We start from the raw sequence: 19569 nt of genomic DNA on the forward strand, positions 1-19569 counted from the left end.
AAAGCTGAAGCTGCAGAAGACTTGATACATAGGTGACTTTAAACCAGGGGTGCCCAAAGTCGGTCCTCGAGGGCCGGCATCCTTCACGTTTTAGTTCTTTCCCTGGTGGTACCAACAACCTTTTCAACATGTCAATTTTCTTCTTAGGCCTTCTAACGAGCCATCATTTGATCCAGGTGTGTTAAACCAGGGAGAGGACTAAAACATGCAGGATGCCGGCCCTCGAGGACCGACTTTGGGCACCCCTGCCCTAAACATACAGCCAGAACTACAACAGAGTGCTTTGGATTGACGCCTATTCGTATGATGGTCCAGTCAAAGTCTAGACCTAAATTCAACCAAGAATTTGCTGTAAGACGTGGAATGTTTTTGTTCATGGTTAAATTAGACTGAGCTTGGAGTATTTTCCAAAGAGAAAATAAATTTCAGACAGATCCCTGAAGACCTGCATTTGGAGCTGCAGCAGTCTGGATTCATGGAGGCTGAAATGCCCATCACAGATATTTTCAGATTTTCAGTTATTAGACATTTTGAAAACCATATATCTTCATTCTTTCACATCAGTGTTGCACTACTTTATGGTAAGCGCTCATGAAATCCCTATAAATAACATGTAAGTTTGCTGTAAGATAGCTTGCAGAGCCTCAGTGATGCTTCTTATGCTTAGTCCTGCCGTTCCAGTGTCTGTTTTATAGTAGAAACATTTGCATTTAGCATTGACAGTCTAGCACCATAAGCACAAAATAGGAAAACAAAATTGCAGTAGATAAACCCAAAAACTATTAATGACATTGATTTCCATATCAATTTCAGAAAAGTAGGTCACTTAACCACAAATTCTGTTTAATAGTGTGCAGAACGTGACACCGAGCTTGCATGCCTTTCCGTGTTTAACATAATCAGTTCCTTCACAAAAAGCACAAAAACCCTATTTTTTCACTGTCCTAGTGTATTGAATCGTGCTGAGAATTAACACACTGCCACAGATTTCAGTTTCACACCCAACACGGCTGTTCATCTTCAGCAATTAGATATAAAAATATAGACCAATCAAGAACTCTCTCCGAAGTGCAGGAGCCATACTAAGAGAGGCGGTTGTTACTAGGGAGAGCAGGCGAGGGGTTAGGCGGGAGTTCTTAAGACTAGCTTACATAAACAGTGTCAAGATCAGCACAATGAAGGAACATCTTAAAAGGAACATCTTTTCAAAAGCAGAGAGCAAAACGTCTTTAGGTCCTAGTGAAGGGCTTCGTTGGGGAGCTCCAGCTCTTTGGCCTCTGACTTCTTTTAAAATTGTTGTTTGAGACAGAGCTGAACCTTGACCTGGAGCCAAGGCCTTTACCTTCGCATAACATTAGATGTTTCTCAACAGCTGAAGCTTTTTCTCAGTCAGGCTATGTTGGCATTCAGAAACCAAGTGTGTAGAAAGGATCAAATTCAAGGCTGTATGTGTTCATTTCAGTTCAAATCACTCTACTGCTATCAATGACCAATACTTACCCCGTGCGCATAAAATACGAAATAAACAGCTGAATGAATGAATTACACCTTCTAATCTAACCACTGTGAACCTTGATTGAATTTGCTCGATCAGGACCATAACAGCATGGGGTCTAACCTTTCATCCTCTCTTTTATTTCATACACCAGATGTGACAGTTAAAATAATTCAGGATAAATGCCTGGAATGGAAAGCTCTGCCAAAACATTACTCATGCAACAGTGAATCAGCAATGAAAACAGTTTAACTTCATTTTGTAAGGAATCTTCTTCCTGTTGCTTCACTCTTACACTATTTAGCAGAGCAGCCATGTTTTAGAAAAGCCCTGTTCTTTGAAGGTAACCTCAGTTCAAAAAACTGGAAAGAAATTCAGCACAAACACATTCTGCAAACATTTCATAATCAAACACAGTGGTGGAAGGTTGATGATTTGGACTTGCCATTTTGCTGATCCCACACAATTACAAATGTTAATGGACAACGTCCGTCCGTCCGTCCGTCCATCCATCGTTCTTCCGCTTATCCAGGGTCGGGTTGTTGGGGTAGCCGACTAAGTAAATAGGCCCAGACCTCCCTCTCCCCAGCCACTTGGGCCAGCTCCTCCGAGGGAATCCCAAGGCTTTTCCAGACCAGCCGAGTCTTCCCCTGGGCCTCCTTCTGGTGGGATGTGCCTGGTACACCACACCAGGGAGGCGACCAGGAAGCATCCTAACCAGATGCCTGAACCATCTCAACTGGCTCCTCTCTATGTGAAGGAACAGCAGCTCGACCCTGAGTCCCTCATTCATGAATGACTGAGCTTCTCACCCTATCTCTAAGGGAGAGCCCAGACACCCTATGGTTAAAATTCATTTCAGCCCCATGCATCCGTGACCTTGTTTTTTTGGTCATGACCTAAAGCTCATGACCATAGTAGATGGTAGGAACGTAGATTGACTGGTTAATCAAGAGCTTCGCTTTTTGAGTCAGCTTTCTCTTCTCCACGACAGACCAGTACAGCGCCTGCTTCACTGCAGACACTGCGCCAATCCATCTGTGAACAAGATCCCGAGATACTTAAACTCCTCCACTTGGGACAGGACATCCCCCCTGGGATGCCTGGAGGCACTGATCCTGATCTCGGCCGCTGAAGCCAGTTGGACCACATTATCTGCAAAAAGCAGGGATACGATTCTAAGGCCACCAAAACGGATCCCCTCAACACCTTGGCAACAGCTGCTTATATATTAAAGGTTTAGATATGTATATATGATTTCCAACTCTGTGTAAGCTGCATTTACTATTAACTATTTTCACTGTACAACTTTTATAATAGAACCATGTAGGATAATAAAATACTATTCATTAAACCTACATGTCTGTATTAAAGTTTTTTATTGACTTGATGTACTGCAATGGACTGGCAACCTGTCCAGAGTGTATCCTGCCTTTCACCCAATGACTTAACATTCAGGTTTCTTTAAGGTTTAATGCGGTCATATATTCAAGCTTAGTCAGGCTTTTTATTTATTTATTTATTTGGTTTTGTCTTAATTGCTTAAATATTATCAGCAGTCCGGCAGCATTAATCTGTCCCAAGCAGACATCTTACACACATTATATAATGGAGCTGTATTTAACATGAATATGGAGGATAATGTCATCAGACCTGTGCTGGCAGAGAACCAGAGGATTCACGTTGGGCTCTGGGGCAAAACAAAACTTCACTGCAACGTCATTAAATACCTTTTCCTCTGTACACCTGGGCAGATGAGGACTTTCTCTCTCTATAATTATGATACCACATCACTAATGTGGGTTCCACCTGCATATGTAAACTCGATTCTACAGGTTTCTACCTGCTCTCTGATGTATGTCAAAAGCATTTCTGGAAAATGCAGGAGTTCCCAGATACAGGAGGTGGAAATCTCTGTGAGTATAACTGCACGCAACAAGAAGGAAAGGATGTGGTTTAAATCCCCAAGATCCTTATTTAACTGAATAGTCACCCCTGATGGATGAAGCGTTTCTACACAAAGTTGGTAAGCTTTCACATCCCTTTCATTTTTTAGATTCTGTGACTTTACAATTTTAAGATTATATGTGTTTTATTGGGATTTTATATGACAGACCAACACAAATTAGTTTACTAATTGATAAAAAAAGGACGTCTATTAAATACACAGTCACAGTGTGGTTTGTATTCAGCATCCCGATCGATACCTTGAACAACAGCCATTAGCTGTAGTTTAAATTGCAGCTAATGGCAACTCATCATTCTACCAGAATAAAAGATTTCCCATTCTACTTCATAAAAGCTCAAGGTCAGTCAGTCATATGGGATGGAAACCCTGGTCCTCCCAAAGTAAACATTCCCTCAGCATGATGCTGCCACAACCCATTTTCTCTAGGACAGTGTGGGCAGGGTGATTGTGCAGTGTAAGTTTATCACCACAAACAATGTTTAAATTATCCATCCATCCATCCATTTTCTTTACACCCTTGTCCCTAGTGGGGTCAGAAGGAGTGCTGGTGCCTATCTCCAGTGAACGTTTTGGGCGAGAGGCGGGGTACACCCTGGACAGGTCGCCGGTCCATCACAGGGCAACACAGAGACATACAGGATAAACAACCATGCATGCACACCCCGACACACACGCAGACACACCTAGGCAGTCATGTTTTTGGACTGTAGGAGGAAGCCGGAGTACCCGGAGAGAACCCACCATGCACAGAGAGAGCATGCAAACTCCTGCTAACCTTCTTGCTGCAAGACAACAGTGCTACCAACTGCGCCACTCTGCATTTAATATTTATTTATTTAATTTCAGTTTTGTTCTCTGTTCAGATCTTTTCCCACATGTCTGTGGTGTCTACTGCAGTATAAACTACAGTCAGCACTTATAGCTTTCTTTCAACAATGGCTTTCACCCTGCTGCGAAGGTCAGATATGTAGAGTGCATGACTAATAGTGACAGGTACTTCACCTGAGCAATGAATCTGCACTTCCTCTAGAGTTACCAAGAACCTATGTTTCTCGGTCATCACGGGGCTGTTTGTTGTCTAATCTAACAGCTCTTACTAAATGGTCGCCTTCTGAAGGAAACTGGTTGAACTGCATGTTATTTAGGGGCATTAGAGTAAGTTACAAATGCACACCACACTTTTTCCATTTTTATTTGTTCCAAATTTTGAAATGATGTACCCTTTTACTTCCAATTCACCACTACACAAAGTGCTCAATATAACCCACTGAGGTTTATGGTTGTAAAATGACAACCAGTGGAAAGTTATGGGGTGTGTAGTGCTGACAGACTCTGTACATGAGCTGGGATATGCAGACCCTCAGTCATCAACATGCAATGTTTATGTGAAGGTGGTAGAGCATGTAAAGAGTGAGTCAGCGGCACAGCAGGCCGGGTCTGGGAGAATCTGGAAGGCTGAGTAGGAATCAAACATCAAAGGAAGGAGCACATCGGGACAGAAGGGCCTGTGGACTGTAATTAATTGCTTAACGTGCTACTACTAGAGCTAAAGACAGCCTGAGAAAGCATACAAACAGTGAGAAAAGAGGGAGAAGGTGACAGAGGAGCAAAATAATCTGTCTTTTACAAGTCAGAGCAGACTCTTAGGATGGCTCTTCATTTTCTTTGATTTAATGAACAGGAAGCATGTTGAGACAGACCCTCTCTCTCTGCAGTGACACACCTCCCCTGATTCATCTCAGTTCACTTCACTCATTCACATGAGAAGCAGTTCAAGCCTCCTGGCTTTCTCTCTGTTCTTTTAAATCCTGATCTAAAGGTTTCTATTATACATCCAGCTCGAAAATATATCACACTGAGTTCCTGAGAACAAGATGAGATTTTAGCTACATTTCTTGGGAAAAAACTTTGATGTTTATGTTTATACACATAAACATATCACATAACTTAACAACTATGTTTGAAAGAGTCAACAGTCACTGCAACACACACTCCAAAAAATCTTTTTAAAAATAAATAAATCAAGGTTAGGTAATTTTATTTACCCACCTAATTCATAGCCCCCATGAGGGTTTGCATGATTTATGGGCGCGACTTCCGCCGCAAACCGGAACCGCCATTTGTTTACATGTTAGCAACTCGCTAACCGGCTTTCCACAGTGGTTTTAGGCTATAAAATATGTGGGAACACCAGCTATCACAGCTTAAATGTGGCAATATTGTTTTACCGTTACCTACAGCTATTGCGGGGAGGGATGGTGACTTGAAGAAGTAACCCGCACTAGCAGTAGCTACTTCGCTGACTCAGTTGCTTTGGATGCAGATGCGAGTTTTTCCCGTTGGCTTTTTGTCCACACAATGAAATGAGCACGCATAAAGCATTTTGGGTTCTCTCTTCAAGTTTGGAATTTTTAACCAAATTATTATTATTATTATCCATCCATCCATCCATTTTCTGTTCACCCTTGTCCCTAATGGGGCACCAGCACCAGGGTTGCTGGTGCCTATCTCCAGCTACTTTCTGGGCGAGAGGCGGGGTACACCCTGGACAGGTCGCCAGTCTGTCGCAGGGCAACACAAAGACATACAGGACATACAACCATTCACACACACACACTCACCCCTAGGGAGAATTTAGATAGACCAGTTAACCTAACAGTCATGTTTTTGGATTGTGGAAGGAAGCCGGAGTACCCGGAGAGAACCCACGCATCCACAGGGAGAACATGCAAACTCCATGCAGAAAGACCCCAGGCTGGGAATCGAACCCAGGACTTTCTTGCTGCAAGGCAACAGTGCTACCAACTGTGCCACTGTGCAGCCCGTATTATTATTATTATTATTTTAAATTCAAACAAAAAATAAAATTCACATCACACCAAGCTAATATTATGTAGTTCTGGTGCTTTACATTGTCGGCGCAAAACGGCAGCTCAAAACTCTGACCAGCTTCTCTGTTTTTCTTTTTTATTACTGTCTATTCTTCAGAGAAACGAGCTGCTAGCAGTGCTGCTAACTCATGTCACAAAACTTAACTCTCTTTTCCTGTCGCTGCCCATGATTAAACTCATAATTATGATCCTCTGTACTGAGCAGCTCTCTGATAGCTTACGGTAGCCGTAAGCAGGGGCGCCACCAGGAAACTTGGGCCCAATGACAAAAAATTAAATTGGGCACCCCCATGCAGCTGCTGTTACAATTTTTGAGTCTATCTGACCTATCAAAAGCGTCACAATTTTAAAGTCTTGCAACTGCCGTGCTTTCTTTGGTTCAATACTGATAACTAGAACAATATTTACTGCTCATGAATTTTACATGCAACAGTCCACATACAATATGCAAGAAGATTGCTTATTTTTTCTATTAGTTTTAGATTACTGAAATGTCTCTCCCCACGAGCAACAGTCATAGGCAACATGCAAAATATACATGAAGCAATCCAGACTTCTTAAAAAATGCTATGTAGTTGCATTTTATTCAAGCTGCAGTATATAGCTTTAATAAAAAATATGTTTTCTTCATATTTGTTAACATTGTCGCCATGTCGTGCCAATTTATTATGAGACAGATAATCTGTGAAAACACTCAATCTCCTCCACCTGCTCCCTGAACTACTATTACTGGCTAAAGTAATGCAACGTTCTGGCCAAAACAACCAATCAGAACTAGTAGGACAGTCTTAGCGCTGTCAATCAACCTCATTCACTCACTGTTAAATGTGCTAATGGTGGATGTGTGAGAGAATGATGAGGAGGTGACACAGTAAGACCCAGGATGAAGTGAAAACAGGTTCAAAAGTCACTAGGCAAACCTAATCTGAACAGCAAAAGCAGGCAAACAAAACAGAGGATCTCATGACCAGCAGGGAGCACAGGTGCGGCTAAATACAAACGAGAATCAAGAAATGAAGCAACAAAAAGTAAGATCATGACAGTCAAGCTATCAAAAACAGGTACATGTCATAGAATCTGCTTCAAGAACTGATTTAAAAGCACTAAACGAGATGAGTTCAGTCAATCTGAAAGTTTCTTGTAACAAGTTCCATGAAGATGCAACAGAGTGAATTAAAGCCTTCTTGCCCAATTCAGTCGGCGCAAAGGTTCAGAAAGAAGCAGCAAATCATGTGAGAGAAAAATATGAAACAATATTTCTCAGTGAAATGGCAGTACTGGTTAATCTAAAAAGCTTAACTTGTTGACATTATGTAACAGAGATCAATGGCATTATTTATTTTGACCTAAAAGCCTCTCTTCCACGGAGGGTTATCTAGTAACGTGTAGTAGTGTGTTACTCCCGCTTGTACTGTGGTCAACAATGTAAAGTCGCAAACACGAGTGAAAAGATGAGTGAGGAGAGTCAGATTGTTGTGCTTAGCTGCAAGCTTAGCGAAGTTTGGGTAAACCAAGCTAGTATGTACATACTCCAAGACTCTTGCCTGTAGTTAACACTTCTTAATTAAAGTTTGAAACAACAATCTTTTAAGCCTACCTGAATACGGAAACCTGGAGAACTGATCATCTTGAGATAATGTTTGGTTTGTGACAATAAAACATTTTCTTCAACATTATTTTTTAAACTGATGAAGTTAAGCAAAGTGATTGATCGTGATTAATTACAGCTATAAATTTTTGTCATTTATCAATTGGTTAGAAATTTTAAAAAATAAGAATAAAATCAGAAATTGAGTTTAAGAGCCATGGTGTTTCACTAAAACTAGCTTATAAATGCTTAAAAGTAATAAGGTGATTCATATGATTTCAAAAAGCTATCTAAATTATATTACTGACGCTGTCTCTCGTTTCAGTGAACAAGATGTAAAAAAGTCAGAAACTTTAGGCGCCCTGGTTCCTAAATTCTTTATGGAAGAGTCAGCAAACACCTACTACAGTTTTGACTAATCACATAGATTGCATCCCTCCTTTAGCCATTTTTCTCCCAGGTCGGGTGGAAAATTGAGATCAGAGGTGTTTTGTAAACAGGATACAAATGCAAAAAGAACAATTGCACGTGCATGCTGCAGGCACACTAAAAACACACTTAGTAATTTTTAAGTAACAATAATCCCTCTACCTCAAGTTTTTCTACAGAAAGAAACTGACAAGATGACATATTCAGACGTCTCTAAGGTGTTTATCTAACAAATATATTTAGTTACAACATCTAGAGCCACTGTCAAAAAAGAAAGTACACCACGTTAATTTCAGGTCTTCCTATTTAACATTGTCGAAAACCACCCGAGACTGAATGTCCTTACCTTATTATCTTATAAAGATCCTCCCAAAGCCTCATCTTTACAGATGTACCTCATTATTTGTTTAAAATTAGTTTTAATTGCCAAATTAAAGAAAGAGATATTTTTTCATAATATTGTTCAAATTCAGACTTTTAAATGCGCAAAAATTTGCAGTTTGGAAAAGTCCAGATTATGATGTCATAGGTTGGGAAGCTGCCAATGAAAGATAATTCACATCTTCTAAGTTGAATAGAGGCACACCTTATAAAGAGGTTGGCTGAAGACAGTAAAAATGTATCATGATTCAAAGTGAAATTAGTCCTGTACCTGCATAGTTTGAAAGGCCACTTTAAAGGTATTTTAGAAATGAAAATGCCATTACTCAAAAACCAACATAAAAAGACAGATTACAGGTACTTCCAAAAAAAGGCTTTCATTTTGGAGATACTGTTCTGTGGTGTTCTGTGGTCTGATGAAACTAAACTTACAGTGTTTGGCCACTGTGATCATCATTACATTTTGTAGGAAAAAGAGGGAATGCAAAGGAAACACTGAAGCAATATTTCAAGACATCAATCAAGAAGTTGAAGCTTGACCACAAATGGGTTTTCTAAATAGACATTGTCTCTCAGAGTACCACCAAGTTGGTTATAAAGTGAATTAAGGAACACAAAGTCAATGTTCTGAGTGTCTATCCGGATCAGACTCCCAGAGAAAAATTGAGGGGTATAGTTGAAAATATATGTGTTAAAGCAAAAGGGTCACAAATATGACCCAGTTAATGAGGAAGTTATTCAAAGTTTTTAAAATTCAACCAAATAGTCAGGAAATGGACAGAAATTTCTGTAAAATTTTAAGGTTTTTTAAAAAAATTACCTTTAAGTTTAAATTCTCTGAGTTCTCTGAAATAGTCTGGAGAATGATTTTAAAACTTGGAACTTTAAAATAGATTTTTGCAGACTTAGAAGTTGATGGAGGATTTCGCTTTACATTACATTTGGATCCCCAAAAAGGAGAAAATGATGTCTGGGGGTCCCTCCAGCTACCATCACCTGATTTCAGATAAGCAGAGTCAGTGGATGGAGAAAATCTTTTTGCCAGTAAAACATTTTTCTGTGAATATAAACTGCAAAAACTCAAACTTGGAAACTCCCCTGTTACTCTTTCCAGACTGATGGGAGCAACAAATATACTCTTTCAGTCCTTACCAATACCTTTTTGATTCTGTGATAAGACAGTCTTGATCAAGTCTTCCAGTTCTGTGTAGAATCTCACATTTGTTTAACCAAGGTAACATCAGATGGCTGCTTCTGCTATTTCTGAGTTTTTTTTCATTGTATCTTAAATACTTACATTTAATAACTTAGAACATTTTGATAAAAACAGGAAGACTCTTACCACTGCCACGTGTGCCGTTGTCCTTATCCCAAGCTTCCACTATCAAAGTGTAATCTTGCTGAAACAGAAAGAGGGGAGAGCAAAGGTTATCACAGTGCACACTAATGCAAAAAATTTACGCATGAATGGTCCTACTGCCACTTCGGTATGTCCATTGTAAGATACAGACATTTACATGGTGAATGGACTAAACCTATATAGAATGTTACACTAAAACACAGTCAACAATATGCACAACTTAACACATCGATTAGTAGGCAACTTGGCATTTACAGTAGTGCCTTATCAAGGGCTCAACCACAAGTGACAGGAGGAATCAAACAGACAACCTTCCAATCACTCTATACTCTATACCCTTCCGGGGCACACAGAAATTTTAGAAACTCTTAAATCTTCTCATGAATATTTTCATACACACATTCTATTGTAGGAATAATGGTGGGAAAGAATCTGTTGTTCCCACACTGCTGTCACTCATTAGCTTCCCTGTGCTCGGGGCTAGTTAACTAGTGCTGCTACATAGCTAAAGACACAGCAAACATTCACCTGGAAACCAGCAACTGGTTTTCAAATGTTGCCTTGCATAATGAATCTTAAAAATCATTTTCATTTGAGGTAATAACTCAGGGTACTATCAGGCAAATATTGATCAAGGTTAGACATGTTTATTTCTTTTTTTTTTCTCCTGGTCACAGAAGCTATGATTTTTCCTTTACTTATCTTCAGTAGTGAGGGGTTCTTTTATTGGACAAGAGTGCTATAATAGTAATAATACCCCTTGTAATTTTGGCAAGTGTCAAGAAGAAGGTCATTTTTGAAAGAAACTCTTAAGAAGTCCTGTTTGTATTTTACTAGAAGCAGTGAAGGGACAGCAAGTATGCAGAAGAAGCTGCTCCAAGCAGAGGAGACTTTTCAGCAAACTGGAAAAATAGCTAATAAGGTCTAGAACTTTACAATTATGGGCTACTTCAAATTGGTAAAAATATTGATGTGAACGTCTATGGTTAATCACTGATGACACAGTTATTTTTAAATCTATTTTTTAAGTATTATATAAATAGATGCTGTCTACTGTTTATCTTCTGTCAAGAAGCCCAGCATGGCTGCACTCAATGCCCTACTTTCCAGAGGAGATGTAATCCATCAACAACTCAAACTCCAGATTGATTCAGGTGCAGGCCTTTTTTTCTTTCCCCTTTATTTTCATCAGCATCTGCAAGCAAATTGGAGATGGACCTTGCTTTCTGTCAGCTGCATGAGTTCCTGGGTAACAGGACTCAAGCAACTGTGAGTTCCTGTGACCCAAGTCTGGTGCAGAGCTACTGAAGACTGCAGGAGAAGAAACAAAGTTGAGCTGCTTGATGTTAGAGACATAGACCTAAATAAAGACCAGAAATGTTACATGCACATAGATTAGTGGTTGGGAAATGTCCATATGTTGAATAGAATCCTCAACCAAATATGCTTTCATGATGTTGGCACTTGTTGCCTCAGGATGTGTCAACAACATCAAGCAGGCTGAAGAGCTGAACATATTTGTACATAGAAAGATTAGGGGGAGAATGGCTCAAACCAACAGGTGTCAGATTTTGATTAGAGCCACTCTGAAATATTTTTATTTTCAGAAGAAACATATTGGTGAATGCACTATACACAGGTAGGGCAATCACACTCTGTGTTGTGGAGGCTATAGCTCAGTGAAAGAGACACAAATGTACCAATTCCCACTCTTAGTGAGGTGCTCAAAGAAACAGAGGAAGCACCCAATGGAAGAGGCTATTTAAAAGGAAACCTTTGCTCTATGACATATACAGTCACTGCAGTTCATTCAGACTGCAAGAGAGTGGGACAGAGCATGCCCCAAGATAACTGGAGGGCTGACGAAAATTTGAATCCTCAACCAAATATGCTTTCATATTTCATATAAAATATCAGACATGAGTCGTTTGACATAAGGTCAGCTAGTGAAGGTTGCCATTTAGATTTGCTACTAAACACAGAGCTGTAATTTGTAAGCAATCATAACTCTGAAAAAGTGTACATGATCATGATTTATATGCCATATGTTGTCACAGAGCCCAGGTCTAAAACCGATGTAGCTGCCACACAGCTTCTCTGCAGTTTGAACTGCTTGTCACATTTCAAGGTGTGTCTAAGTGTGTGTTTTTGAGCACCATGATGGACTGAGGAACAAAGATTCAAGTCCATACTACCCACAATGCAATGGCTTTAAGAGTGAACAAAGACAGAGAGGAAATCAGGCATGCTGGGAGAAACCTAACACCTCACAACTAATCTTCAAAAGTCTGAGGGATTTAAGTTTTCATTAGACAGGGAGAAACCAACACACTTCTCACTGCCTTCACCTGTTTATTGGATAAATAACTGCTTTAAACTGAGCAGGATGAGCAAACCTCAACACACAGTTCTCTAGAGACCAACTATATAGTCTGGAGCTGCTTCACATGCAGGAAGTTGGTTTATCACATGTTATATAGGTTATTGCCTCAGTGGAACTTCTCCAACAGCAGAGAACTTAAAAGGACAGCGGTCTGATGAAAATCATTTAGACAAGCTGATTCACGGCCTTGGGATGTAGCTACCTTTACATGTGCCTCTGCATTAGAACATCTTAATCAAGCATTAGTTACTATCTGGACTAGAATGTGACTTCATGCTGAGGCAGTTAGTCTGCTGTTTGGGTCAGGTGTGTTGGGCCAGGGACACATCTAAAGGTTGCAGCCTTCATGGTCTGGAGTTTCACTCCATGGACATCCACTGACCAGGCACAGTTTTACTGTCTTCTAAAAAGACTTACACAACTGTTTTCCTATGCTTTTTTTCTTTAGTCTGATTCTAAGAATAAGAGCAGGAATGTCATCAATAGGAAAAAGAATGGATGACCTGTCATCTTTCAACTATCTCAGTTCAATGTATGGACAACAAATCACACAGGTTTGATTAAATTGAGTTTGCAAAGTCAGTCGTCACATCTATGTCACGTACAATTAAAAGTCATAGATCAAGTGTAGCAATACTTGATCTATGTGTTGCTAACATATGCAACATACTGTATGTTAGCATTTACAGCAACTGTTTTGGATTTTAAAGATTACAATTAAATTTTTTAAAGAAATTCCTGACCTCTTTAAAGGGTTTCAAGGGTCCTGGTCAGTAATGAGAAAAACATTGATGTTACAACATGTTTAGTATCTTTTAAAATCTCTAAAATATAGAAGACACCACAAGTATTTTTAGCCTTTGAGTCTTAAGTATAGGTATATATGAAACCTAGTCTATGTGAAATATTCCAATTGAAAAGTACAGGTTGGAGGCACAATAACATTTCAGCTGCCATGCACTACAACTTTACTCGTCAACAATACATTTAAGTTATTGCGTGGACTATCCTGTTGCACAATGCTGTGCCATCCTTCAGTAGTGTGAAACCAAGATGGTGAAAAGGTGAGGGGATATCTGGCTGTTATGGATGTATACAATTCTCCCACACAGCACTGAGATCCTTGTTTCTTAAAAGAATACATTGTTAAACTTCCAACATGTCTGGTTTATCAAATCTTCAATCATCTAACCAAAAACAACAACACCAAACAAGATATTGCCAACATGGATTGTAACTACCAAAAAATACAAGTCATGTTTTTACAAGTTAGAACTTGGGAAAATATGGTAATTTAATCAGTTTTGTGAAATGATACTGAATTCATGCTGTCCTAATACCATATAGACCTAGTCTGAACATACAAAACCTGAAAAATGCAGTGTGTCACTTTTAATTACTAAGAGATGGCTAGTAGATATTGGTTTAATAAAATATTTTCTTTTGATGTAAAATAATCAGAAGATGGACACAGATAACATGTGTCCATCCACATGTTCTCTGGTAAAGCATTTACTTTCACTACAGTACCTGGCAATAACAGCAAAAACGAAAGGAAGAATGAGAAAATTGTGGTTAAGGCAGTGCTGCCTTCCAAATAACTGTGGCTTGTGTTGCATCTTTACTCCTTTAACATGTCTAAACTGATGTTTAAGACCAACAGAGTCAGGACAAAGTGAGACAAATACGAATCAAGAAAATCTCATAACAGCTGTGGCTTATGAAGAAAGTCATAATTGGAACATGAGAAGAAGGTTATATGGAAACTCTAAAAATTTAAGCTTTGGAAACCTTTTTAAAATTTCAGCTTCTCAAATACTGATATTTGAGAAGCTGAAATTTAAAAATAAGCACACAAGAAAGTAAAAAAATGCTAACAATAATGAGAGAAAATCCATTTGCACGAACTCACGGCTACATCTGTCAGACACGTATACGCTGTCATTACCATATGATTTTATTTAATCAGCAACATAGAATCATGACGTAGATTGTCATACACTTCGTTATTAACAGCTGGATGGTCAGGATGGTGGTAACTAGTCAGACCATCATCAAGCAACAGGGAGGAGAGTTTTACACAGGCGTGTTTTGTAGATGACTGCAGCTTTACTTTAACTGCTTTAAATACACTTTGAAACCACGACAATGCATGTACAGTATATCTATCTAGTTATCACTGGACTTCTTAATGCACATGCACAGGCACTGCATGTATGCTATTCTGACAGCGTATGATGATCTGATAGAACACTGTAACAACATTATATATTTTATTTTTTCACGGTAGTTGACAGAGCTCTTTTTTTTTTACTATAATTTTTGCATGTACTGCTGGGCTTATTACTAGATTCCAACTAAAATTAGACCTACCTTACATAAAATGGTAAACTCCTGATTTAATTGAAGAGGGGAGGTCTGTGGGTTGTGAGGGAAATTGCTCTAAGATCACGGGTCCAATGTTTTGGGGTAGTCTACGCTCATTAAAGGCTGTTTGTTATGTTAAATGTTATATTATGGATGTTCTGCCCTCCATCGTTTTTTTGAGTGCTTTGGGGCCATGGCGAAAGAGTTATATGGGTGGGTACAGATTTCCAGTATGGTTGTCACTGTCTATATGGTGCATCTTTGAATCATTGCATTATTTCTCATTGAGTACTCCATATTTAATCAATAACTACACTTAATCAACTTGAATTAGAAAGACAGGATAAACAGAATGGTGAGCTATCGGGGAAAATATCTGTGACTTAGACAGAGTGAAACTCATTGTTAAGACAAAGAGCTGAATTCCTAATTCATAAAACCAAAAGGAATTATTTTAATGGCTCTAGACCAAGCCATTTGCAAGCCTTCAGACTGAAACAGAATGAGAAATATTCTAACATTATGGCCATTCAACACCTACCAGTACCCTTACTGAACCCTGTGAAATTAATTTGCCATTCAAAATGTATTACTCTTCCCTTTACTCCCTAGAAGTAGTGTTGAATCCTGAAAAATGTGAGCAGTTTTTTCTGAATCTTCAGCTCCCTACTCTTGCTGATCAAGATTCAGAAAAACTTAGTGCCTCCATTACGTTACAAGTGTTGAAAAAAACCTTTGCCTCTATGAGGAAAGGTAAATCCCCAGGTTGGGACGGTGTCCCTCCAGAGTTATACCTCGCCTTCTGGGATAAACTCGGCCCACCATGATTAATGCTGTAACTGACAAAGGTTCATTCAATCCACGTACCAATGCCGCAATAATCACATTGCTTCTCAAACCTAATAAGGACCCAGCACAATACAGTAACTATAGACCCTTGTCCCTCTTAAATGGGAATATCAAACTCTATGCGAAAGTACTTGCAACACGAATTAAAAGTTATTTATCTAGACTGATAATGATCAGACCGGATTTATAAGAGGCAGATTGGCATCTGAAAATCTACGGCGCTATTCATTATTTACATAGCAAAGACAACTGATTCCCCATGCTCTGTCTTGTCTCTCAAAGCCGAAAAACCATTTGACAGACTGGAGTGGCCTTATCTCTGGGTCACTTTGGACAATTTCAAACTAGGTCCACAATTTATCCAAATAGTAAAGGTTCTTTATGCTAAGCCATTTGCGATGGTGTATACTGGTAATACTTGTTCGTCTCTATTCCCCATACTAAGGGGCACATGCCAGGGCTATCCCCTCGCCTCATTACTTCTTACCCTCTCCCTTGAACCTCTGGCCCAGAAAATTAGACAACACCCCTCAGTTCTGTCTATCTCAGTCAAGGGCATTGAGCATTGCATACTTTTATATGCAGACAATATTTTACTCTATACTGGTGACACAGGGTTCTCTTTAACACATTTACTATCCATCTTTGATCTGTTTGGCTCACTATTTGGTTATAAAATTAACTGGAGCAAGTCGTCATTGTTGCATCTAAATTTAGTCGCAAGAACACTCTCCTTGCCATCTGGCATCCCAGTGGTGAGCCATTTTAGATACCTCGGGATTGACATTTCTCCCTTCATACTTCATATAGCTTCACACAACTTCCAGAGTCGATTTAATCTTATTGATAAAGATCTACAAATGAAATCATCATTTTGAGATCTTGGGGAATGGGGTTGGGGGTCACCATGGGGTTGAGGGTTGGGGGGCAGGCGGGTTACATAAATCTTTCTATTTCTATGTCTATTTCTATGTCTTCCTATTGTAATTATGCTGTATTGTACATGTTTTTGTGGATGTAATAGAACTGAAATAAAAACAGTTGATCGCAAAAAGATAATTACATTAATGTCATGATAATAACCTCATGGTGAAGACTTAAAAGGATCCAGGACTAGTTGAACATGTTAGCCTAAATAAGTTGCAATTTTCCTATTACCTAAAAATTGCTGTTTTTGATACGCCAAAACTCATAATTACTACGTCCTCTTCCTCTGTTTGGTCCTCCTTCTCATCATCACCTCTTCTGGTTTCTACATTCTGATTGGTTTCAAGGAGCTCTGGTTCAATTTCAAAAGACTTAATAAAGTTACTCATCATTGTTTTGGCTGGAGGAGCCAGGCAGTTGGACCATTACACGTCCTTTACCCAGAATGCATTGCAGCGTGAACAACATGACAACATTCCTGTGAAAATATTTTATTAAAATTTATAAAAACTAAATAACCTACAGTATTTATTGTTTTGTTTATATATCTAAGATAAATATTTCCCAAATAAGGTCAATTTTTATAACTAATTGTATGTCCCTTTAACCAGCAAGCTAATGGTCACAAACCAATAAATGACACTGTCTGGGATCAATTCACCTACAGGAGCCATTTCACTCTGGAGGACAAAGCTAGACTAAACCTCAGCTATGAAGCTTACAGCAGCACCAGAGATCCAACAAGTTTTCATCTGTTTGAAATAAGAGGAAGAAAAAAAGCAGGTGCAGCTTGACAACTTGCACCTGTTAGTCTATTACCATGAATAAAACATGTTGCTCCTGGCAGAGAGGAGATCGGATGGTTAATTTAGCACGTTATTAACAAAACAGGCCCTAATCTAATCTAATCAGGTTTTTATACCGTGCTGTATAAAAACAGATGCTGAAATGACCCAATTCACTTTTCTGACACCAAACCTGTAAAATACGGTGGCCGACAGGTGCAAATGCGCAGCAAAAGAGAAACAAGGACGACCCCCAGACCTTCCAAGTGGAACTGCTCTGATCCACTAAAACTCTGTAGAAGAAAAACAACCGTTATATTTATGACTACCGCTAAGGTAAATGTACAGCTACTTTCTTACTGTGTTCACGATTATTTATTACATTCTCATGTTACCACTGCACTGAAATCTAACAGTGCAACTCATTAAGCAACACAGAATTACTTTAAACATTATTGTTGATCGTGTTATGCGAGAATACACTCAAAAGAATTTGTTCAGAGTGGAGTTCCCATGAACAAATTCTTCATAGATCACTATATTGTAGAATATCTTTTTAGTTTTTATGTTTTTGCTTGCAAGTAACAGAAATGTAAGACATTTGAAACTTGACAGATGACACACACAGACTATAAAACCTAGCTAGATGGATTCTAGAGATTTATTGACCAACACATAAAGCAGCTGCAAGTACCAGATTCTGCCTACTGCTCTCTAAAGACATTACGGTATTGTAATGGCCCTCAAAAATATTTCCTTATGTAGCCATTCTTGATAGTCTCCATTTCTCTCTGTTTCTGTTATGGTGTCCAACTTCTCCACCTTTGTCTTCCTAACTTGTCTCTAAAACTCAATATCTCAGGATAAAAGCTGTGGAAAAAAGTCATTGTTCCTCTTTAAGGTCACATCAGTTGCATAGTCCCACAGGTAAACTGATATTCATGCCGTGGGGAAACCCCAAAAACATTTCTTCAACATTATTCAACCTGATAAAATGCAGGGAAAAATAATGTCATAATTTAAGTGAAAGTTACATTGAAAAGTTAGCAAGTCTTTTCTAATTGAAAGCAGTGTGCATGAAGAATAGAGTATTCTGCATATCGTGGGACTCCATTAATACTTTTGGCCCCCCATATGGCTGTCACAACACATCCTGTTGCTCTGTGTTCCCCCTCTTGCGCAACTGTTCATTCACTGTGAAATAAAGCCCACTAGAGCCAAAAAAAATTATTTACATGCACATACACACACGTTTCCGTGGCTATCTTTGTGGGGACTTTCTATTGACTTCCATTCATTTCTACAGCCTAAACCTCACCCTTACCCTTATCCTAACCTTAACCCTATCCATTACATACCTAATACTAACCCTAACCAAAACTCAATTCACACCTCAGTCCTAAATCTATCCCCTGAACCCAAAACAGCATTTCCCCTTGTGGGAACCAGCCAACATAGTATGTGTCAGGAAAATGGTCCCCACAAGGTATTACAAACAAACGCATATATTTAAACAGACACACATATATATTGGTTTGTTCGTTTGTTTGTTTTTTAAATTTTCTGGGTATTTAGTTATTCGACCATCAGCTGCAAAGTGCTATTATACCTGGTATAATGTAGCTTCTTTCAAAAAAAAAAAAATCCTTCTTTAGAAATGTGGACCAACATTAGTGTTGGGGACATCTGTGATGCTGCAACATGTTTAGCATTTAAATGCTATTTTAGGTTTGGATAGCTTCAGTGATAGGTCAACTCCTTTAACACAACTTGAACACAACTATAGTTTTTTCAAGTGCCCCCTGTGGGCCAAGAGAAGCTGCATTGTTGTTTGTTGTTATTTGGTTGTCACTTGTGCTTCAGATTTATCAGAAATGAGTGTTTGGAAATAATATTTAAAATATTTATACATATAAAAAGTGATTAATTGTATTACAATTTTAAATTTTACAACATTAAAATGTATGTAATTAATTAATCAAAATGAAAGCATCAAACTCCCAGCTCTAAAGATAAGGTCTAATTGTTAACAATTAGACAAAGGCAAAGGTCCTGACTGGGAAGAGGAACTGAAGATAGTCTAAATTTGGTTGGAGTCCACAGATTTTCCTGCACCATCAGCGTGGTGTAGCTGTTGTACTACAA

The 19569-nt window shown here is 38.9% G+C and overlaps 1 protein-coding gene across 4 annotated transcripts in view; it reads right to left on the reverse strand.

Annotated features, from left to right (window-relative positions):
- LOC114155575 (protein jagged-2-like) overlaps positions 1-19569 on the reverse strand; it is a 71108-nt gene that overhangs the window by 40836 nt on the left and 10703 nt on the right. For all 4 annotated transcript variants that reach the window (XM_028035527.1, XM_028035526.1, XM_028035525.1 and 1 more), the window contains exon 3: positions 10096-10153. In XM_028035527.1, the coding sequence (XP_027891328.1) occupies positions 10096-10153 (58 nt within the window). The remainder of the gene's footprint in view (positions 1-10095; positions 10154-19569) is intronic.

This window comes from Xiphophorus couchianus, chromosome 13 (assembly GCF_001444195.1).
Source record: "Xiphophorus couchianus chromosome 13, X_couchianus-1.0, whole genome shotgun sequence".
Taxonomy (NCBI): Eukaryota; Metazoa; Chordata; class Actinopteri; order Cyprinodontiformes; family Poeciliidae; genus Xiphophorus; species Xiphophorus couchianus.